Source organism: Falco peregrinus, chromosome 5 (assembly GCF_023634155.1).
Source record: "Falco peregrinus isolate bFalPer1 chromosome 5, bFalPer1.pri, whole genome shotgun sequence".
In the NCBI taxonomy this organism is placed as follows: Eukaryota; Metazoa; Chordata; class Aves; order Falconiformes; family Falconidae; genus Falco; species Falco peregrinus.
The window spans coordinates 19,664,871-19,689,186 of record NC_073725.1 but is presented as its reverse complement, the minus strand read 5'-3'; the positions used below and the strand labels follow the sequence as shown (position 1 = coordinate 19,689,186).

At 40.3% G+C, this 24,316-nt stretch overlaps 1 protein-coding gene and 1 long non-coding RNA gene across 3 annotated transcripts in view; both read right to left on the bottom strand.

The window, feature by feature from the left end:
- Positions 1-14,166, bottom strand: part of STAC (SH3 and cysteine rich domain) — a 74,833-nt gene extending 60,667 nt beyond the window's left edge. Inside the window, exon 1 of one of the 2 annotated variants that reach the window (XM_005242204.3) lies at positions 13,271-14,166. In XM_005242204.3, the coding sequence (XP_005242261.1) occupies positions 13,271-13,387 (117 nt within the window). In that variant the 5' untranslated portion in view covers positions 13,388-14,166. Of the gene's footprint in view, positions 1-12,755; positions 12,854-13,270 lie in introns of those variants that run through there. The other variant, XM_027793679.2, reaches the window with a different exon arrangement.
- A 246-nt stretch (positions 14,167-14,412) lies between these two features.
- Positions 14,413-23,976, bottom strand: LOC114013528 (uncharacterized). Its single transcript, XR_003556565.2, has 3 exons — positions 23,372-23,976; positions 20,231-20,324; positions 14,413-16,828 (listed from the first exon to the last, which is right to left on the bottom strand). It is a non-coding gene; the product is annotated as an uncharacterized LOC114013528 (long non-coding RNA).
- Between the last annotated feature and the right edge of the window lie 340 nt (positions 23,977-24,316).

Genomic DNA, 24,316 nt, shown 5'->3' with positions numbered 1-24,316 from the left:
CCTTGTTATTTGTTCTGCATCCAGTTATCTTACTGTCCACCACAGCACAGACCTGTATATTTCCAGATCCAGTCCAGATCTGGCACATTTTTCATTAAAGCTCTTCTCAAAGTGCGACTTACGGCATGCGTTTATCCCTTTCAACACTTATACTGTAGTCGTTTTCTAATTTTGAAAATGTACTTCCAAAACATTTTGGGAAAAATTATGCCTGTAGTCCCAGCTCCCAAGAAACCTGTTACTAGTACAGAAAGTTTCCATCTCAGTCTGTCTTTTGTCTTCTTGTTATTATGAGTTTGTCCTGCCCAGAAAAAACTGCATTCGGCGTCCTACATACAGAATAGGCCATCTCTCCGTGTGAAGAATCTGTTGAACTTTACAACAATATTGCCACATATATGACATAGAGTTACTTGGCACTTTATGGAGATGTTTGAAGGCCTAAACACTCCTTCAAAAAGTTGACAATGTAAATACATATATTTAGAGGTGTTAACTGGCAAGAGTTGTTATGTACGATATTTATCATACATCTTTGACTCCTTTTCCCTCAGGCTAATCCATTTATTTCATATTTTTTCCTAAATCTCCAAGCTGCAGAAAGTCTTCAGCCAGCTATTGTTTCAAGATCAGCCCCACAAAACAAAAACATTTTATTTTTATCCTCACCAGCTGTGAAAATTTCCCCCTCAAATTACCTCTATCAAAGTTTCAAGATTAAATGACTGCCTGAACTGCAAGAATGTGTTTTTATACTGAGATAGCTGGCTTCATGTAAAAAGATAGTTACATACAGAATATGATGAACAGAAAGGTAGAGAATTTAAGACTATAACTTCCTGAATAACTACAATTTTTGTTCTGAATGTTAAAAGAAGGGGTTTTTTAAGTCTCTCAGCATCCTCTGAATTGTTGCTAATGACAGCCTGCACACAAACAACTAATAAAAAACCAAACACCACCAAAAGCCCACACCAAAAAGCTTTCAACACTGTCATGAGTTTGTGCTCACCCAATAAATTAAGCGTATCCAAATTTCATCTTTTTGGTGCTGAGAGAAAAAATGAGCTGTTGGTCTTGATGTAACATACCAACAGATTTAATAGGAATTATTTATTTGGTAGGAAAGTGAGGGATCTTGAACCAGAAAAACTGTAAAGCCTTGTCTGAAAAAAATAGTATCAGTGAATTCAACCGGAAGAGCACATTGCATGGGGCTGCATGAGGGATGCAGGCAGGCAGGAGGGCAGGGAATAGAAGGAAGGGGAAAGGAAAGTCAAGTTAAGGCAGAGAGAGTTTTAAAGGACACGAATCTTGTATAAGAGAAGGAATTTACATGAAGTGTCTCACTTTGTCTAGTCTAGCCTACTGTCAGGGCAGGTACAACTCTTGGTATCAGCAGAGCAGCACTGACTTGTAAGGAGCGTGACATATTACAGCAGAAATCAGAGCTACCGGCCACTGCTGAACTGAAGAGCAAGTGCAGTGCTAACCTTGGAGATTTATATCAGTTTTCTCCTGTCTGTTGGGTGTGTTTGTTTTTTGTTGTTGGTTTGGCTTGGTTTTTGGTTGGGGTTTTTTTTTGGGTTTTTTTTTTTTTTGTTGTTGGTTTTTTTTTTATATGCAGTAGTGGCCATGAGTATGACTGTACTGGAGGGATGATAATTCATGGAAAGGAGATTTATTTTTTTTCTGGAATTCAGCTGCTGGTAGTAAAGACCAGATGACATTACCTCTATTGCTACTCCAGGAATATTGTATTTATTGCAGCATGTTCCCTACAGTGCCAGAAAAAATAGGTTAGCTTTCTCATCTTCTTTAAAAAAGGCCTGGGTTTTTCTGACCAGACTGAGTGGCTGCTTCTTATGGCCAGCACCTAGTTGCAGCTGAGCTCTCTTTAGAGGCAGATCACGCTGTTAAAATTTTTGTTTGAAGGCCTGGCTGTCATTTTTTGAACCTTTGTGAAACGCTTTTAATTTATCTGCATCATAGCAGGATTCAAGTAGGTCTGTCACAGCTGTTAGCATTCATTTTAGCTTTAATAATCTTTAAGGAATCATTTGTCCAGAGCATTTCTCTTTGGTATCAGGCAGGAAGTGCTATAATGGCCAGTGGTGCCGAAGCACAGGATCACAGCCCAGGGAAGGAGGGATCACAGCCCAGGGAAGGAGCAGGAGCTCAGAAGCCCTCCACTGGCAGAGCAGTTGAATAGGGGTCTCCTGGGTTGCATTGCTCTTCAACTACTTACCCAGAAAGGAGACTAAAAAGATGGGAGAGACTAAGGAGAGGCCTTAATTCCCTCTGCATTAGGTGTGTTTTCTATTACCTCATTGCCTACGTTTTAAATTTACGTATAGTTTCCTGCATATACATATAAAGAAAACATGAGGTTACATCAAGAGATAAATAGGCACCCACACTCAAGGAACAGACCACGTAATACTAGACAACATATGGAAACTAAAACACAACTTATGGCATTTCTTTGTGAATAAAGTCAGCACAGCTTCGTATAGGTGAAGGGAAAAGTGCAAACTGTAGGGTTCGCTTTTTTCCAAATGTACTTATGGCATGAGCACCAGCATCCACACGGTGTTTATATAAGGCCTCTCTCCCTAACAGGAAAACCACCATCCATTTTCTTAACAGGAATCTTGGCTAAGCTTGGAAACCTGAAAGTTTTTTCCTGTAAAGACAGACCTTGCACTGGCTCACTGTATCAGAACCTGGTCCTGGATTAAAACATTTGAGTGAATAGGAACAGAAAGAATAGAAAGAGAGAAACATTGAAAGGCAGAGAGTGATCAGATGAGCTAGCAAAAAAAGTTAATTGTTTGCCTGGATCTTTAGCAGCCAGGAGAATGAAGTCCATTTGTCATTACAACTAACTACAGGAGATAGATCTAACAGCTGTAAACCTGCCAAATGCTGTGTGCCCATACTTCATGAAACTGGTACATGATTCATCTCGTGGCTACAATCTAATAGCAGCACTTCACATTTTGCAGCCTGGAGAGGCTCACATTTTTCTCAATTTTTGTCATAGGTGCATAACTTTCCATTATAGGGCTGGCTGGAAAACAGCAGTTCCACTTAGCAAAAATGTTCAAAGTTTGAATGATTTTGTTCCACGTTGACATAAAAAAACAAATGCAGCCTTTCAAAATGCCTTTGAGAGTGCTGTGGGCAGGAGAGGGGAGAAGTCAGACAGACCAACCCAACCAGGGGAACAGATGAGCTGCCAGCTTTTGTAGGCAAGGTTCAAGACCTTGCTCCGACAGATTCACAGTGGGGTTTACCCTACCAAAATTCAAGGTTTTAACTTTGCTGTAGCTATCTACTACGGCCACTGGGAAAAGATTTCCCCTCAGAGAGCCTAATCTAGAACACATAAGGCAGGCTTTCCTCTAAATCACCTTTCATAAAACAATTTCAGTCAGTGTTCCTTTTATAACACAGGGAGACTGAACTACTAAGTTAACTGCCAAAAGTCGGTCTCTAATTACAGGTGGGGCTGTACAATCTAACCTAGGATGCATTTTTCTCCTCTTTTAAATAGAAATTTCACCTGCAAAGAGAGAAAGCTTCCTGGCAAAAGTTTGTACAATCAAGAGAACTGAACATTTCCTCACAGCCAGATGTTTTGACATTTAAAAATGAAAAAAAAATAGCAAAAAAAAAAGCACTCTGCAAACATACATTTCACTGCAATGTTCTTTACCAGAAATGTCTGGCAATTCCTCACAAGTCACCTTATGTTTATTTGTTTAATTCCTTAATTAGATAATTTGAATTAAAAAAGGATGTGTGAACATAAGTGAGAAATAAGCTATGCACACTTATAAATAAGTACACTAAAAGGTATAACAGAAATTGTATATGCTGGATCCTTAAGCTGATTGATACTCATTGATAACCTCACAGTGGCTGCCTTTAAAAAATGCATATGGACCTGAATATCTCAACAACTGGATCCTCAGTTTAACTGCACAAAGTCAGTGGCACTCTACCAAGTTTGCCATGTTGAATTTTGCCTAGTATATTTTGTTTACTTGCGAGGACAGAGATACCCAGTTCAAGATAATTTCTTTCTGTGTAGACACAAAGGCAGGTGAGACTGAATCAAGGTTTTTAGCCTCTCAGTTCAATCCCAAGACATTTTGGATTTTAGAATTGCTACCACAGCATTTAAACCGGCAGGGAGAATGTTGGCAAATCAATAATGAAGAGTACGCATATACATGTGATATTTGAGGAGGTGTATCACGCTAGAAATCTGACTCTTGGCCAACAAAAGCTAATGCCTCCCTTCAGTATGCAAGAACAATTTTTGTAAAAAGCAAATGAAGTTAAATATTGAGGTGATGGAGCTGTAAGTCTGTCTCTAAGATCATATTCAACGGTATTTTCTATAACAAACTGTCAAGTTGACTTGGCTTTCTCACCTGAGCTGTGCCTCTGTAGTGTACATTTCTTTGTCTTACTCTAATGAATAAACTGAGATAAAAAAATTCTAAATGCTGATTTTAATAGCTTTGTGAATACTATTTTATAGTATTTTACTCCTTTCTGAATTAAACCTATTCATTAGTTACTATAGGTTAGCCACACTTCGCTTTTCTATTCAGAACACTAGACTGCTAAAATTATCTTTATTAATGAAGCAGTGCATGTGTGGCATTTTAATAAAGCTTTTAAATGGCACTCAGAAATGGAACACATTATGTCTACAGGAAAGGAAACCATTCAAGTTGTCACTGTTACTCACCTAAAGGACTCTGTCTTCAATTCCATATTGAATGTGCAGCCTCCTGTGGCTGGGAAACACTTCTGTCACAATTATTCATTCTATGATTCCATGGTATTTTTAAGTCCCACCACTGCAGCCCCTATCCTGTATCACGTCCATTTGACAGTGCTAAACAAACTACTCTCATCAGTTAAAAGCAGGTCAGCTAAGAAATGCTGACTTGTCAATGGGAAATCTTCTATGAGTGTCTAGCATGTTTATACAAGACTACAGATATGAGACTCATTTTTTAAAATAAGATATGCAAGCCATTTGTCGTATTTAACTGCTGGTGTCAAAGACACAAGAAGTCTGTTTTTTAGACATCTACCGTAAATATATTTTACAGTGTTCCCGAGTTGAATTCCCTGACAACGTGCATATATTATATCTGTTGGTCTAACGAATCAAGGGATTTTCCTCAAGCAGAGGCATATATCAAAAGGAAAAGAAGGTCAAGTTATTTCCATCATTCACACATACATTTCTCATTTTCACAGCTGTCCCTCTTTGCTATGATGAACATGCAAAGTTTGCTTATGCTTCAGCTAGAATATACATTCACTTGCCTGGAAAAGGCAGTGCTCATTTAATATTAAATGACCATTTGCCAGTGCAGCTGGAAGTTTTGTGGGACTGAACACTGCCAAGAATCTTCAACTCCTGCTCATATCTGAAAGATTAGTCCTCTGCTTGACAAACAAATTTATCAAATATGAAATCTTCTACCTATCAAGACTATACAGCAGTGGCTCAGGCAGCCAGTAGGAGAAATGCTTGTCATACAAGGAATTACAGTTTTCTATCAGGTGATTATGATTTAATTCCATTTAAATTAAATAAAGTGTAAGGGAAAAAATAACCTCTCAGTGATGTTTTGGATTGCAAGAGGAAAGTCTTTGATGTGCTATGTTCCCTTGAAAAAATTCCAAGCCTTCAGCACTCTCGTCTCCCTAGTGAAATATTTGAGACCACATCACACTTTGGAGTGTGACACAGAAGGACCCAAGCTAAGTGCCTGTCTGAAGGTCTCAGCAGTGGTCTGGAAAGCAGCACAGCTGGGTGAGCAGGTCACTGCATCTGCTAACGAATGCTGGCTCTCAGCAGGTACTGAGTGCTGATGAACCCAGATGACCATAGGTTGTTGAAGAACCTTGGCCTTTGCTAGCCTTCAGGTATCAGGTTAGAGATGTGCTTCATTGATAAACACAACCATCAGAAACTTGGATGTGCTTGGATGTGTAAAAGGCATAGAATTTATTCAAAGCAAATCTTTTAATACTAGCTGGAATATGAAATGAAAAAAAATAATGATTCTGTGAACGTGTGCTCCTGACAAACTGCATGAAAATAGTTACCTCAGAAAGGAAGTCTGGAATAAACAGAGCCCACGAAGAATGGTGGGGAGGGGAACAAGAGAAAGAGAAGGGGGGAAAAAAACCCTGGTGTGCAAATATAACTGGAGCTTTCAAGCAGAGTTCCTTAGGTCTAAGCATGTTAATTGTCAGGCAAAGCTGAGTGAGTCCTTGAAAAAGGTGTTTAAGGAAATGTCAGTGGATTGATTCAGGCTGGGGAAAGAAAAAGACGAAACAGGATGTAGTACAGTAAGGATAGGATAAAAGGCTGGCTCAGAACTTCAGCAAACACTCTTCTTACTTTCTGCCCAGAACAATGATCCTGGGGCAAAATAATAAGATAGAGGTTGCAGAAATTGATAGTATGACATTAAAAAAGCAGTTCAATGTGTCTGCTGAAGTGAAAGGGAGAAAAGAAACCATTCAACCTCCATCATGAAATTTTACTTTGGAAGTCTAAGAACAAGTTTTCTTCACAAACTTTATCAAGCCAGAAATGATACAAAGTAAAACAGAAGTCTGTTTCAAGAAGCAGGAAAAGTGACCCCACCAAATATAGATTTGTAGATCTGACCTCAACTCTCCTTGACAAAAAAGAAAAAAAAAAAGAAAAGAAAAAAATCCTCCTAGACCAGTTGTCTTGGATAAGATGAACAACTTTCTAGACAAAGAAATGTTCTGAGTCAAAGGTAGCTTCTGTCTATTTGGATTTCATGAAAATTATGAGTATGCTGCCAAAAGGGAATCTATTAGCATAAATTGAAAAGAAGGGAATTAGTGAAGAAATTGTAAGGAAATGTATTCAACGAAGAAATTGTATTCAACGGGAGATGGCTACTGCTGAAAGAAGTACTAGGCTGAAGGAAGGTCATTGGTGGAGTTCTTCAAAGAACACTGGCCTAATTTCAGGGTCAGTCTTGCTCTGTATTCTTATTATTGATTTTGATGCAAAGAGTAGGCATGTCATAAGGCCATTTCCCTCTGACATGAGGCTGGAGGCATTGCCAAAACTGGGGCTTGAAGGATGAAGTCATGGAAACGTGATGAAGTTCAGTTGTGGAAATGCAAGCTTGTGCACCTGAGACATGATCCAAAGCACTCTAGTTGAATGCAGAAAAAGGTATCCTGGATCCACTGGAAATTACAGAGAAATAGAATGGTGACACCTTGCTGACCAAGGGGTGACTAGGAGACACAAACATCAGACGCAAGGTTTCTAGAAAAGCTAGTGAAGCATTAGTGATACTGTAGATCTCGTGCAGAATACCATGCACAAATTCAGTCACCCTTTTTCAAGAAAGATTGTTCAAAACTGATATATGAATCTGCCACTAGAATGAGATGAAGAATGGAGAGTTTATGTCAGCCTGGCTTGGTTAGTATAGAAAATGAAAGGCTGGGAAGGGATATAAAAGTCTATTCTTACACGATGGAAACCTGCACCAAGAATGGAAAAGAGATGTTTAAGCTAAAGCAACATCATCAAAATTACGATGCCACACAAACTGGCCAGAAATAAACTTAGACTGGAATTGGAAGGGAGCGAGGGGCAGAGGGCATCCCTTAGCCATTAGAGCATCCAGGTGTTGGTAAAAGGAGTGGTAAAACCTTAATTTGACAGTAATACTTTATGAAAAAGAATACAGCATAAGAGACTGAGATGTTAGGACTGAACTGTTTTCCAGTTTTGAAAGCAACTTGTTTTGTTTTACTGAAAATTTGCATTTTTTAGTAAATACATTTACCACACCAGATTTCAGTCAAGTCATCTTTAGTTGCTGAATGGTAATAGACATTTTCTTCATTTTGGCAATGTCAGAAGTGTGGATAGAAGGGAATGAACTGATCACATTTCTATTTTGCCTCAGATATTTCAACGTGCCTAGGAACTGATCTGATATATAAATCAAAGCGAAAACAATACTAGAGTGTTTTCATCAGAAAAAAAAAAGTAAGAAAGAGAGTCAAAATGAATTTAAATACAAGAACAAGTCTGCTCAAGAAATTATTGACAGGGTAGAGTATTACTTTCCTGCTCTTAACAAAATATTCCTGTACATAATTTGTTCTAATGCTTCATCAAAACACATAAAAATACTTCAGCGTGTTTCGTTCCCTTAGTCTTACCTTCACAGTATGTACTCACCATTTTACGCAGAGGAATGTAAGGAGAACCGTTTTTTTCTTCCCTTTTCAACAGGATTTTTTTAAAGTTGTCCCTTATTCCTTTGAAGACTACAGCAGCAGTTTACATACTGGATGTTTGTCACTGGTGTGGAGGGTGAAACACTAACTGTACACCATACTCCCTGCCCTTTTAAAATATTAATTGATGAGTAACCATATATGGAGCCTCATAAAGTATTAACTCTTTAAGTGGGGAAGATCTCAGCTTAACAGTATAGTACAAATCCCACATGATTTAAATCCCATGCAATCCTATCCAAATCCAAAGAGTTTCAAGCTGTTTATGGTAGTTCAGTATCTAGTATTAACTAGTTTTGAAACCTCACATAAGCAGTATTTCTTGGTTGGACCAGCAGGACCAGCAGGGAAAAATAAGTTCAATCCTCTTGCCCCATGTGGGGATATACATAAATGGAGTCTACATCTTGAACTTTAATGCTTAATCCTTTTCTTGGCTGGCTACTCTTCAGAAACTTCCATTTTATCTACTACATTATCAGGTTAGCTAGTGTTCAAAAAGTTAGGCTACATCTCCTGAATTGCCATAACTAAATTTTAAGGTAATGGTCTGCATTCGCCTGAATACTGGCCACTAGATAGAACTGTGTAGAACTGTCAGACTGAGACAGACTCATTTATTTTGTAAAACATATGTAGTCCAGATGCCGTATTTATTTGGAGGTCTAGTTTCTCTCCCCCCCCCCCCCCCCCCCTTTTATTTTTCAGCTATTCAACTTACCTAACTGACTTGAGTGTAAGCAATTTGTTAGGCACATGAATTTGTGGTTCACAGAAAGATTTTGAAGCTATCACACCAAAGATGCATGACTGCAGTACATCACACTTGTAGCTAGACTTTATAAAAAGTGGATGAAAATGGGCAAAGCTGCAAAAAAAGCCACTGGGTCTTCACAGGTATCTCTCTGCTGGTACTAGCTCAAACATTGTAGATGCTCAGGCCCCCCTTAGAACTTAAAAATGGTAAGGGAATTTTCTAAGATATACCCTATGGTCTATGAATACCCCCAGCCATTTTTCACAATACAGTGATAATGACTCACACCTAAAGAAATCAGCAGATGGGCTTTTTCCATTTCATGTAGAAGAAATGTCAGTTAAATATAAGAAGCATAAAGCTAACAGAGTTATGTGCCAAGTATGTCAAAACATAAATAAATATTACCAGGTGTAGGAATCTTTTCTTTAGACACATGTTCCTTTGAATTTTAGTTTACCAGATTCAAAGGTACTTTTACATAAAAGGCATCAGAAATATGATCTCTTATTGCTGTCACTAGATTTCTGCTTATTTTGCTAAGTTAGTGATTGTACAAGTGTGCAGTGTGTCTTTAATAGCCACCACCAGGAGGAAAATTTGCCTTAGGTTTCATTAGCTAATAACGTCCTCCCTCGCTGAGTTGTAAATCTGCAAAAGTTTTTGACAAGCTGGTAATTTGCCTTCTTGGAAGCCAGATGTGAAGGACCCAAACAGGTGGGAGCCATAATTACAAAGATACGAATGTAATAAAATTAGCAATTACATGTATTTGTAAGGTACCTTCATAAAGTTAGTCTCCTAGTAAACTTTAAGTATCCACTCAAAGTCATACTTATGTGTGAAGTAACTTTTCAAGAGCCAATAAATTAATCTAATAAATTAATCATTAGTTTTGCAACATTCTTAACCATTCAAGCTCTAGGGTTTTTAGCACAGTAGCAGCATATATAGTGCTACAGGATGGCTCAGTTACAGCATGTTTGCTACCCTTTAGACACCCATTTGAAGTTACATGAATGAGACAGTAAACCAAAGGTACCGTATGTAAAGTACTCAAGGACGCATAACCCAAAAGACACAGCCACATTATATAGCAATATATATACCATGCCATAAGTCAAAAATATACTTAGAATTCGTAAATGGGTTTGTTCTTAGGGTGCAGAGAATGTGGTGAATTGAAAGTGTATTTGAATTTTCTTACTCTGAGCTGTTGTACTGAAGTCCAGGTGGGAAGGTGCTCATGGTGAGGAGGACACGCGTGAGGGTCTAGTCTTCCAGCTTTCAGCATGCACATGTGCTCACCTGTAAATATGCTGCTAATCTACCGGAAAAGGTGGTGGGAGGCTTTAGCATTTATTTGAGCTGCTTTTCTGTGTCAGGGTTATATGACTAACACATGAGAGTCATTATTCCAAATTTCAGCTACTTGATAGCAGTGTGAATTTCTGCCTCTCCAGCTCAGCTAGTCAGGAACTGCAATACCTCCTCCCTGTCATCTTGTGAGTGCAGTCTGGAGTGTGCTAGATAAAATTCTTTTTCTGGACTTTGGTACTAGAAGGGACTATGTGTCACAGTTTATGGTTACACAGGACTGGAAGCAAGCTCTCTACATTAGTTTTTCAAAATTGTTTTTCTGCTGAATGTTTTCAAATGCATTTTGAAGGTTGCTATTATCCATGTTGTTTCTGTTCCTATATTTGGAGTCATAATAGTGTTTTGCCACAGAAACAAGTCATTGTGGGGTAATGAGATACTGCACAAACTGTTCTGCGGTAGCAGCAGCAGACACGAACTTGTTAACCTAAGCAACAGAGAGTACCTGAAGAAAGCTTAGCACTCCGTGAATGACAGGATAGCTCCCTCAGCAGGGGACACAGCAAGATAAAAGCTTGCACACAGGCCCTTGGCAGCATTGACTTATACCTTTGTCAAAGTCTTTAGCTTTTGAAGTACATCAGTTCTCTCAGAAAAAAAATGCAAACACGATCAACATCTTCATGAAATCACTGAGAATTTTTCCATCCTGCTGTTTACTAGGACCACAAAAAGAAAGCTTATCTCATTACTCCAGTGATCAGAAGGTTCTTTTGACTCCATCTACTGAAATGACAATACAACAAGCTTTCTGATCATATTTGCAGTTCTGAAATACAAACAGAGAGATTATATGTTTGCTAAGAATATCTGTATGCAAGTAATGGCATCAACTGCACAGTCATAGCTTTTGTGTATTCCAAAGTATCACTTCAAATGCTCACAAGACTGGAAAAAATTGATGATAATAACATTTGATTATAAACCAGTTTGTAGCCTATTTATTCTCTGGCCAGATGTGCCTAATTCCTGTTGTCATCTTTGCAAGTTCACGGATGCACAAACAGCAAGAAGGAGCCCTACACGCAGCACTTCACTGCCTCTCAGGTTTGGATTCATGCTGCTCAGTTGGCTGTGGGCACAGCGCGCTCTGCCCCAGCGGGGAAGCCCCTCGAGCACCATCGTAATGAAGTGACTGACCATGTGAGCAGCACCCTGAGCTCCGTAACCACTTGCCCAGGGCTGGGTGAGGACAGGGAGCAAGCACACAGCCCAGCAGGCCCTGTGCACTGCTAGCATGCATGAGAAGCTGGTGCTGGCAGTGCAGTGAAGGCTCCGGTTGCTCTTGGGACCTCTCTGGGGGCTCTGAGCTTCCCGCTGGCCAAATAACAATTCAGCAATTCCAGAGAAGTGGTCTCGGGAGGGAGGAATTTAGGTACCCATCAGCTGGCTCACCAGATCTTTTTAGAACACGGGCTTCAACCAATAACCTGTTTACTTTTTATTTGCCATTAACCAGGAAGACTGCAGCAGTGTCCCAGCAGGGCTGGATGTGTATAGTGAATAGTGTATGCTATTGCTGCTGGGAGAGCTCTTTTTTCTTTAAAGAGTCTCTTTTACATAGGGAATACCTTAGCTCTCCTCCTTGGAGTATAACATTTAATTAAAAAAGAAAAAAAAAATCCCAAAGCCCACGTCAGAACTCTACCCACACAGACAGATAATTTTGACTCACTCTCCAGAAACCTAGGTATAACTGTGGAATAACGTAGCAGTCTTCCCTACGTTAGACCCAGGCAGCCACTGCCTTTAAACTCAGGCCAGCACAAACCTTCCCTGTCAAGTAGCTGTTTTGCTCGTACGGTACCTCCTAAGGCTCTAGCCAGCTGTAAGCTCCTAGCGACAAGGACCTCCCTATTTCTACATAGCATATAGCATCACTGTGAAGTTCACGAGAAGATCTGTCATGTGCTATCAGGATATTAATCATATGAAATTAATAGGGAATCACTAAAAGCACATTATTGAGGTAAGCTGCAAAGAATATTCATTATGTAAGGTTACTACTTTTCTCTCTTTACCTCTCTAAGGTTACTACTTTTCTCCCTTTATCTCTCTATCTTCCATGTAACATACTGGCAGGCGGAAAAACTTTTCATATGCGAGTCAATTAAAAAGTCAGAGGCCATGCCATTTTAACTGGAAGTTGGTTTTCAGTAAGGTAAATTAAACCACGCTTTAAAATTAATAAATAAATAAAAGGTTGTGAAAAAAAAATCCTTTTCTGGGTGGTGTACATAAGGATTACTGTGCCAAAACTGTCACTTACATCTTGTTTCAACTGCTGGCTCATTAAGCAATGAAAGTTCACTGGTGGGTCTGCCAGAGAAGGCAAGGCAGGTGAAACACCCCAAGCCCCCAGGCAATATTCTGTTCTCTGAACCTGCAAGAAAAATCAATCTTTCCAACCATGAACAAAATCTTTTAAGTGATCTGATGCTTGGTGTGAAAACAGCTAACACCATCTATTGGCACTGATCCCCTCCCTGAGCCCCACCACTCCCCCAGGACCTTTACTTTAATAAGGAGGACAAAACACAAGCAAAAATCCCCAAACCCAGACAGGTAAGGCAGGTATTTTCCCAGTTCAGACTCTTGAGCTGCCCAAGTGATGGGGAGAATTCAGAAGCAGGAGTGTCACAACAGGCACCGCAATCAGAGGTGGCTCATAGCACTCTACCACTGATCCTGGCACAGGTCTCCAAATAAAAATCAAAGCAATACATCTCTTTTCAAAACAAAGAGTAAAAAAAAGTAATAATAAAAATCTCATTCTCTGAGTACCTTTGATTCCTGGCTGGTAGTTGATGCTGGAGAAGGGGGCTGCTCTGTGCTCTCCACTTCATTCTCTTTCTCCACACTATCCACGCTGACTTCAGTCGTGCTGCTCGGAGGAATCATTTTACCTCTAAAATGCTGCTATCAGGAAAAAAAGCTACAGACCCGTCTTGCTTTTTTTCATTTAATGTCCTCTTTCTTCTCTGCTCTTCTATAGCAAATGAACTCCAACCACTTGGTTTCACTACATTTGTAAGACTAGAATTCTCTGGATTTTCTTTTTTTCTTCCCCTCCTCCTCCCCCTTTCTCCTCTCCCTCTTTCCTTCCTCCCCTCCCCTGTGCAATTCTGCTGCGAGAGAAGTAAGTTATTGATGGCTCTGTAGGTCAGTTGTGCGCCTGCTTCTGTGTTTCCCCTGACCTTCCTCCCCTCCGCGTGAAGCTCGGAGGTGTGGAGCAGAGTCGTGACCGTCAGTCCCGCGATCAGAGGGGAGTGAGCCGAAGCAGAAAGCCTGAGCCACACACACACGCACACACGGGGCACTGGAGGGAGGAGTTGTATTTCTAATGCTGTGAATAGCCTTGGAGGAGCATGTGCTGTCATAGTAGTGAGAGAAAGTAACGCGCGCATGCACGCACGCTCATAGCACACAGGGAGGCAGGCAGTGTACATGAGGTTTGGAAGCATTTTACCTTTTAACAGGCGTAGAGAAGGCAGAGTTTGAAAGGCAGCTTTGTATTCTTACAAGCCTTTTCCTGGAGGAATCTAGAAACAGAGGAGAAAACCAAGCCTTCCCTTCCCTTGTCCTAGAGAAGGTTATTTAGAATCCTAGCTACCCAGTGTCTCTAAAGCTCCCACCTTGCCTTACATCCCAAACATGCTAGCAAGTGGCAGGACAGAGTCAGGGGAGAGTCATCTGTGGATCCACGTGTTCTTTGCTCCCCTCCCAGGCAGGGAAGCCCAGCTCTGAGCCATGCACATGCAATCAGGGTCAGCTGGAGCTCCTGCTAGCACACACATCATTATACCTGTAGGTTGTCATAGTGATAACACTCCAATGGACAGCAACAGAGCGGAGGCAGCTGTTGGGAAGGACCTGCTGGCTTCTCCCAGCGCCATCATTCCTGAGGATGTGGCACCCAAAGTCACGCTTGGGGCTGCGGTAGTACTGGCAGAAGGTCAGCACGACTTGGCTGGCTGGCTCAGACTGCTTTATATTGCTCCAGTTTTTGCCTCCGATTTAAATCTGCTGCAAAGGCACCTGTCAGCTCACTTCCCTGCTGAATTAAGATCTGTATTGTGAAAGGTTGAATGGATGCACTCCCCACCAGATACACGCTTTGCAGAGCAGGAGCCATTCCATATGGCTGGTGGAGATGCCTCTTTCATTTAAAGAAAACAGAGAAAAGCAACCCAAACATGTTTCCAATGAGCAATACTTACATCCTGGAAAGTGAGAAGAAAAGAATTGTCTCTTAGTTGATCTATACTGGAGATACAGGTGTTCGGAGATGATTTGCAGACCTCTGAGTCAGAGAGGAGCTTCAGTACCTTGTAGCTCTGGGAGTGGGTACCACCACCTGGACCTGCCTTGCAGGTCCCCTATACCTCAAATAATTCATTTGTGAAAGTGAAGGCAAGTTTTCAAAATAGTAGGGGTTATACAGATGAAAGCCAGAGCAGAAATTGCCCTGCAGCCTCTGTATTCTTAGTAACCATGCAGAAGCCAGGAAAAAAAAATCCACTTTTCTTGAGTCCCTGGTGAATTTTCAGGACTGGCAGTTAGATTGGGGGTGGGGGGGGGGAAGCTTTATTTCTTTGAAATAGAGTATATAAGATACTGAAATCTTTAGCAGACAATAAACATGCAATGCTGTAATGCTATTTGCACAGCTACTTCAGAGCAAAAGTGCACCTTAGGAGTTTGCCAGTAGAACCTATTATTTGGCCTGCAGTCACTAGCACCGTTACAGAGATCAAAATGGGAACACTGGTTGCTGTTGAGGCAGCGTCAGTGAACAACTGAGATTGAAGTAAGGAAATATAGAGGTCAGAGGGGCAGATTGGGCTAGTAAGTAAAGAATTTATTTCCAAGGCTTTGATTTCTAAAATACAGCAGCATCTTAGACTGTTCTCTTCAGTGCCTGAGGAATTTTCCAGGTGCAAAGCTTATTTCTGCTACTCAGCAAGTGAGATTTGGGCTTTACTGTAAAATCAGCCTCTTAGCAATGAGCAGGGACTGGGCAGAGTCACAGTTTGGGCAGCTGTGGGCAACAGAGATCTTGGCAGGGTGACAGCGACTGAATGCTCCAGCTCTGGCAGAGGTACCTGTCCCTGACAGTCCAGCCTAGCACAGGAAAGTCAGGGCCAGGGCATGGGGTGTACCCCTGCAAGGACTGTTCTGTGTGCCCAGCAATGTGACAGGTGAGAATCAGGAAACTATTTTTTGTCCAGTTCCCCAGCAGCATTGTGAACTGGTCTTCCCTGCTAAGAGGCTCAAAAACGTTCTCTTCCGGTGAACTTGTAGGTGACCTTTGAAATGGACCCAGAGCGGCCAGTTAATAGTTAATGCTCTGAGCGCTGTAAAATCCTGCACACATTCTGTATGGAGAGCTTGTAACGTCATGACTGTGTAAGTGACTATCATACCACTCTCTACACTTTTTTTCTTGTTGTTGTTGTTGTTTTACCAAATTAGTACCGACACCTGCTGCACTCCCTCTCTTCTCCCAATTACTCACTTGTCAACCATGACTGATTTGTCAGTTTCTTGACAATTAGCCTGGGAAAGATGAGTCAAACCTAAAATCTTACCAAAAAAAGCAAAAAGGAAAAGAAGCTGCATTTCTTATTTTTTTTCTTTCCTTCCACAGGAGCTGGCTACTGAAAATCAAATATTCAGTTTAACAAAACAAACACATCGAATTAGACGAACCCACTTCTCCCTCTCTTTCCCACACTTCGCTCCTGAGAAGTTGGACTTGTGACTAGCGCCACTCAGTCTCTAAGTGAAGGCGCTCGGCGGAAACCCGAGCACTGCAGCGCAGTGCTAAACAAGAGGAAATTGAACACATTCTCTAGTGAAGAGATGAGTGTAGATTTCTGGAGTGGGGAAAGGCAATTTGGATGAATAAAACATGAGAGCTGATTCTCAGCCCCCAGCTGAAGTTGTTGCATCATATAAAGGCACTTGAATATTGCCTGGAGTCGCTGCCAAGCATTCTCCTGCTGGGTGGTCCAAGGCTGACTGCATGGGTGGTACACTTTGTCCGTCCGCCCTCTCTCCCGCCCTCTAGCCCCACACACAAAGGTGACCAGGGTGTGATGCAGAGCATTCCTCTGCTTCGGGGCTCCAGCAGGTTTTCCTAAGCTCTGGCTGCAGCCAGCATGATAAGAGCATCCCAGAGGTTCCTGACACCAGCACTATATACACATTGCTGTACTGCCAAGTCCTACCTGCTGTAGAGCTCCCCAGTGGCAAGATGCTGTAGGGCTTTTGGCCCATGCAACACTTTTGCCTTCTTTTCCTGGTACAGACGTTCCTCTGCAATATTTGAGCACCTTTCTGCAAAAGAGGTATATGAGTAGAGCTGGACTTCGCCAAAGGAAAGATATGAAATCAATGCTTATCAAAAGGCGTTATTCCTGTTTAGACTCCCATGTATTTACTAGAGAAAAATAAGGAGTGAAAAGGAAAGAGGGAGCTATAGGTATCATTATTCACTACCTGGTGTATAAATCATCCCAGAGTCCTGAGTAAAAAGGATATTAAGGGTGCATATAGAGATGATACTACTGATAAACAGCACTGGTTTAAACCACAGCTACCTCTCTCTAGAAATGTACAAAGCTATGAGGAATCTGGCTGGTTGCCACTAAAACAGAGCTCTCAAAGGAAAGAGGAGTTAAGTCCATTGACAGCCCAATTTCCGAGAGAGTGCAGACTGAGGGCCACTGAAAACTATTAGACACAGAAAAAAAAGTTGTAGTGCTGGCACTTGCAGTGCAACTTGATCAGCCTCCCCCAGGTCCCTCAGTACAACTTGTGAGTGTTACAGGTGAGAAAGAGCTTCATTTGTTAGTCAGTCCAATTTTGTCTTTGTGGAAACAGGCGACAGGATACCCCTCTAGTACCTTTTATGATGGGAATTTTACTTTTGGCATGGTGGATTTGGCCAGCTGTACTGGTGGACATCTTCACTAGGCTCTCCTATCAAATACGCACTATTGCCCACAGCTGGCTATCAGGCAGCAAAGACCAGACCGTTGCTTTAGTGGAGTATCTGCCTGTGTTTCCAAGGGACGAGCTTGTGGGCACTTCTCGCCAGCGAACACTGTACCCACAGAGAAAACTATATTAAAATAGTATCAGGTGGCGGAGTTTTTTTGTCTATAGTCACCCACCCCTTGCTTGTTTTCAGTCCAATCTGGCAGTTCATTGAGCAGCTAACATAGTAATGAACCCCCCCTGGATTCTGCTTATCAAGATGCCATCTAAGGGCTAAAATCACGAGCTCATCAAGCTGGAATCACAAGCAAGTCAATGCACTGAAGGTACTCCCAGTACTAATGGGATACTGGTGGTTTGCATTTTGACTAAAATGATCTCAAAGTAGTTTTTAAAGTGTTAAGCCTCCCACTGCTCCAGGGAGTGATTATACTGTAGCAAAAGAGTAACAGTGGAGGAAGCCAAACTAACAGATTTGTACTTGCTCTTAAGTGGGGAGAAAAATGGAACCTGTGCCTGAGCATTAATTTCAAAACCCTCTTTTTCTCTCCATACACAACAATGCCACAGGGAGTGATGCAAAGATCATACTGCACCTTGGATCTGTCTTTCAGAGAGATCATGATGAGATTGAAACACCACTACTCAGACATCTAGACTAGGAGAAAGAAGAATGCTGCATCCTCTTGCTACAGCAAGAAATGTTTGATAAGGGGAGAAGGGGATGCAATTATAAAAGATGGAATTTAGCCAAGATACAGCATGTAATATGATGTTCAGTCTTACAAAAGCATTGCAATACCTTTAAATAACCAGCGACAGTCCTGACCTGATTTTACATCTCTGCTGGCAATGTGATTCCTTCTCACTTTTTATAGAAATGCGATATAAAAAGAAGGGGCTTGTGGAATCAGGAGCATAATTTCCTGCAACTCACAGATGCTCCTATAAATTCCTGCCATTTAATAACCATTTACTGTCATGGTCCAACATGACTGTAACAGGAATGCCCTGAACCTGTTCAATGGGTTGCCACAGTGGTGATTTAGCCATGTACTAAACCCTTTCAGGGCATCCATACTCCAAATATTTAAAGAGATAACAAGAATATGATAAATAACATCATCTCCTCTGCTTTCTGGACTCTGCTTTAACCTCACTTCTGTTTCCCTGGATAGTCATTAAGACTCCTCCTGATGACTCTCAGTACCACTCAGAAGTCTCATACAACCACACCATCTCAGCCAGCTCTACCTACCTCTTTTCCTCAGCCTTTTCCAGAGCAGGGTGGGAAGAGTCCCACACAGGGTCACCACACTAGATCTTGGGCTTTTTTTTCTGAAAAGCTTTTGATAAGAGGGAGCTTTCAGTCATCTCTTTCTTTGCTAGACCTTCCTTGACCCAAATTACCCCTTAAATTCCTTTTTTTGGTTGATAGCCTTTTGACGAGTGAGCTACATATTACAGCTCACAGGGCTTTACTGGATTTGTCTCGCATTCCAATCTTCTCCATTCACTCTGGCATTGAATACTGTCATCATGAGCCTGTTCTTAACTAATGTCAATGAAAATGCATCGAGAGCAGAGTTTTGCTTAGACTGTAAATAGAATCCAAAATAAGACCTGGCACACATTCCCAGTGTAACTGGTGGTGAACACAAGGATATGTATATGCATTTTTTTTTTTTTTTTCCCATACACTTATCTTATGGCTATGCACCAATTTTTAACAGGCTGTGCATGCACAGTATTTCCTGTCTTAGGTAGTTACAGCCTGCCTGTCACTGTAGTATTTAGGTACAAACATACATGCTGAATGCAGAATGAGCCTCACTGTCAACTACAGACCTGCAACAGTTGTGCTATTGTATTTTGCTTTGGAAGAAAAAAAGATTTCTCAGTATGCCAATGACCTTCGTCAGTAAAGAGGGGCTTTTCTACAGGGTGTGGTAGAACTCAGTTATGCGCAGCAGATCTTTCAAATGCCTTCAAACTCTATAGGATGAAAAGCTTTGCAGAAATATCAGAAATTATCATTATCAAGATTAACATTCCACTCTGTCAGATTAGTGCATGTGTCAACTGGAATAGAAGTGTGTCTGATGAGGGTTGCCCAAAATTACGTAACTTATTATAATGATCTATTACAGCTCTCAAACAAGAATAAAGAAAATAAATGTTCAGCCTTTTATAAATCTGATGGGAAAGTGAATATCTTACAGCGCAAATATACTGGTTTTGTTCCTTGAATAAGGTGCAAAATTTGAAAGAAATTGATGGTAGCTGGGTTGTTATCTCTCTACATAGTTACTAGTTCAAAATGGGAAGTAAAATTTCACAGAGCAAAAAAGAAAGGTAAACCTTAAAAACACTGCAGGAGGTTAACTATAATGAGTTGTATTATTTTATTTAAAGAAATAAAAAGTCTTAGAGTCCAGTGCAGAATGATAATAGGAAGATAAGTTTATCTTCTTGGTAAAGACAAGACTATCACTATCCTATGCACCTATCAAATATAATCAATACTTTTTAAAAAGGATTCAGGTCAATGTACATAGAAAAAACCCCAGATCTCACTATTACATCTACAAGCAGCGATAAAACCACTAAGCATTGTAGTTGAGAACCTTTCCAACCAGAGTACTGCATAGAAATAACATCCATTTTTTAAAGTGCTCAAGTGCATGCAGTTGTTATATTTTGTTGCTTAAAGCGATGGCAAAGAATATGATTGCTTACTTCCATTTGAAATCTCAGCGCAGAGCATTCTGGAGTCACTGCTTCTTTCGGTAACTGCATATCACTGCCTCTTATTCAACAGGGTCAAGCTCAGCTGTAAGAGGAAACAATTTCACTAGCAAAGATAGTCAAGATTTTTAGAAGTACATTTCAGAAAAGAAGAAAAATAAAAGAAAAACTAGGGGAAAATTGTCCATAGTATGAATGCTTTTACCTTCTACGTTCGTAAGTATTTCTATTCTCCATTAGATTTAAGAAAAAAAATATTAAAAATCACTTAGTCATACCACCTGCAATAATACTACTCTATAATTTCTTTCTGGTGCCTCAGAGTGCCTGAAGTGTTCAGGCAGAAAGGGACTGCACACTGGACAGAATAAGAACTGGACCTCTCCTGCACCTTCGATGGAATGGGTGATCTCAAATTCAGATGCCTAACAATTGAACTCTATGGTTTCAGACTCTGAGTAAGCAGGGTGCTGAAGTATGTTGTAGATTTTTCCATATAATTGTTCAAATAGATTTTGATGAGATAACCGAGACACTTGAAGTTATATGAATGATGATTTCGGTTAATAGAACTCTATACGATTTTAAAATTCTGTTTTCTTTTTGTAGTCAATAATATTTCTGTGTCATATTAGTCTCTTTTACCGGACCCTGAGGAAAGACAGGACTGCTGAGCAATGAGCACCAGGATGGCTGAAAATAGGGAGGAAAGCAAGTCACTACATATTCGTAGGGAGGACTAAGATCTGGGATGCTTTAATTTAGCCAAAAGCAAAACTAACAGAACTAAGCGTGTAAATCCAGTGGACCAACAATTAAAGAAAGTAACAGTTTATGGCAGAAGGGATAGTAATCATCTCATAATGTCAGGGTTTGTTTCAAACAGGGACATTCTTCTGGGATCCCACATACAAGGAAATCCAGCAGATTTGGCAGTCCACATGATCAGAACATTTGAGAGAATCAGTCAGAAAAAAAATTCTTATACATAAAAAAATATGGAAAAGAAGGTCCTAATAATCAAGCTGGAATGCAATGGATTAGATTGTCTTTCCAAGGGGATGTGACCAGCCCTCACATACACACACTTGCAAGCACAGCAAGTTTATATCTAAACTGTGAGCTCTTCAGGCTTGGTATTGTCCTAGTTTGAGTTTATACATCATCTAGCAGCTAGTTTTGCTTTCTGTTTTAGGTATCACAGTGAAACAAGCAATCATTTTTAGAAGTGGATATGTGCCTGCCTCAATCCCAATGACACTGTAAACCTAACTTGTGGGTTTTTTAGCTGTATTCAAAGATATTATCATCAAAATTTTCTCTTTGTTTTCCACTCTGCCCCCCACTCCCCACTCTGTTATGATAAAAAAAAAAAGTTCTGTTTTTCTGCATTGATCATTAGAAACTAGAGGAAGACGTATAAAAATATTTTTAAAAATTAAAAAAAACATCCACCATGATAATTTCAAGACTGAAAGCTTAAAAAATGACACTGAAATAAAAAAAAAGAAAAAAGCTAAACAGTAGTTTTATAAATATATACAGATATGTTAATATGCTGCATGCTTAGCTCAGTAATAGCTTCATATATTGTTGCCATGTTGAATAATAGACAATAATAGGCAGTAAAAGGAAAGATCCCTGCAGTAAGGATTCCATACATCAAAAGAAGTAGTGTAGAGAATGCTCTGATTCAGAACAAAATGTCTGCTGTGTATTTGTGTGACCCCCTAATGAGAACTTTGTGTAGGAAATCTATTTTTATCTTCCACATTCAAAAGAAAAGAATGTGCAGGGCTATGAATGATGTTCCGTACCTGCAGACAGTTGGTAAAGGTTTTGACTTCTTTGGGATATTTTTTTTTAATCCCATTGCACCCCATAGAGTTAGTTATAAGGATGCTTGTAGTGTATGTTAAAACCCATTTCTTCATGAACTGAAATGCACTGTGCTCAGATCATCATCGGATTTTTCAAAAATATTTCAGGGACCTTTCTCTTCTTCCACAGATGTGAAAGCTGCCTCCCTTTGACCTGAACAGAAATGTTGTATCATAATTGAGCACTTAGCTGAAAATCCTAATACCACTTTGGTCCCAAACAGTTTAGGTCTATTTTCCTTGTTATTATTAGGCATCTAAAAATTACTCCTGGATCCTGTGCTCAGAAACAAAACCAAAAGTAATCTGATGCTGGCTTCACTCACCTCACGTCCATATTTTTACTCCTTAAAAAGCCAGGACTGAAAACTTTATTCTATTGAACCAGAACTTTATCTGATCTCAATGCAAAAAAATAAGTTGTAAGTAGCATAAGGTACATGATAACAAGCAGCTGCCACCAGTTTTCCCCCAGTCCTTTGTTGTTAGGTGTTGTTTGCTGAGCAGCTGGTAAACAGACTATCAAAAAAGACAGGAACAATTTTCTAAAAGACATGAATGACACCAGAGTCCTGAACTTTGGTTAACAGAAGACAGATAAACCTGATTTTTAGTCTAAGGAGAACACACCTCCCTCCCACCTAGAGAGGCACATTTTGAAAATTACAGTAACAGCTTCTGTGCCAATTCTGAAAAGCGACTTCCCTGAGCAACACAGCTTTGCACATGAAGTTTCAGTTCTATTATTCTATTGGCAAGGGGGCGTCATTCCCAATCAGCTATCAAAAGAAAAAAATATTTTGGAAGAGGATTATCTTAAAGGGAAATTTTGAGGATGCATCCAAAATCCTGGGACCGCTGAAATCAGTAAAAGGTCCCAGGATTTCACCCCTGCAGAGAAATCCAGGTGGTTGTTGTCAGGTGTGCCTGCTGTTGTTTGTGGGAATAAAATGATTCTGAAAAAACAGGCCAGAACAGTTATCTGGCAAACAGATCAGACAGTGTTATTACTGTCAGCATGCAAACCATTTCCCCTGTTACTTATATGCATCAAATATCAGACATCTAATTATCCAAGAAAAAAAATTAACATTCCTAAAAGAGCACAGAACTGAAAAAATGGAATACAGCCAATCTTCCCCAAAGTTTTCACTCCTGACAACATTAACTTGAGAGATCAGCATCAACTTTGACTAGGTCTTAACCGTGGGCTTTTTTTTTTTCCTGGGGTATATTACTTTCAAAGGCTTACCTCTTTCCTACATCTCTTGTACCACCTGACTGTACCAAATTACCCTGTTCACTTTTTTCTTTGATATTTCTTTCATTCTTTTCTGCTCACTGTGACAGTAGCATGCCTGTAAACACATAAAATTACTTTGTGAAATAGTTTTACACCAGTATTCATTTCACCTCTGAGAAGACCGCTCACACAGCTGTAGAGACATGAAGAATGTCGGTAACTGCTCTGTTAACTATTTAAGCTCATCAATTGTGATTGTTATATAACCCAGAAATTAGAGTTTAGGTGAAATTCCTTCCTGAAAACTTAAGTTTTCGCCACATAGGTGTTTGGCTTGTTTCACCTAATTCAAGCAATGAAACGGCTGAGTTAGGAAATCTTCTCATGAACAGTGTTACTAGGCTCCTTTCCACCTTTCACCTAGAGGTTGCCCAGCCTGAGGACCGGACCAACCTTTCTGCAGGCTTCTTGGGAAGCATTATCCAAGCCAAGAGCAGATTTCTTGCTGGAATACCTTGTCATTCTCACAGGTCAAGATGCCATGGGGCTCTGCGCTTCATACCTTTTTCCTTTAAAAATCTAGTACTTTAAAAAAAAAAAAAAAAAAAGTCAAGTAAGCAGAGACAAATGTGAATGGAAGAAGAGGGAAAATTCTTTGAAACGTCCAGGTGCTGGGTTGACATTCAGCTGGGTTCAGCAGCCATAGCTCAACTGACTTTATGGAGCTGTGTTAATTTACACAAATGGATTTAGAAGCACAAAGCAGCACTGGAAAGCAGGTAAGTCAGAAACTAAGTTGCACCTGAAGATCCTTGTTGAAGTTTCATTTCTGTAGCTCTTATAGTTTTTTTTAGATCAAGCCTAAAGTCTCCATTGTCAGCTTGCAACTTCTTTACTACCAGAGGGTATAATATGAGCTGAGGGCAAATTTATAGAATGCACCAAAAGGAGGAA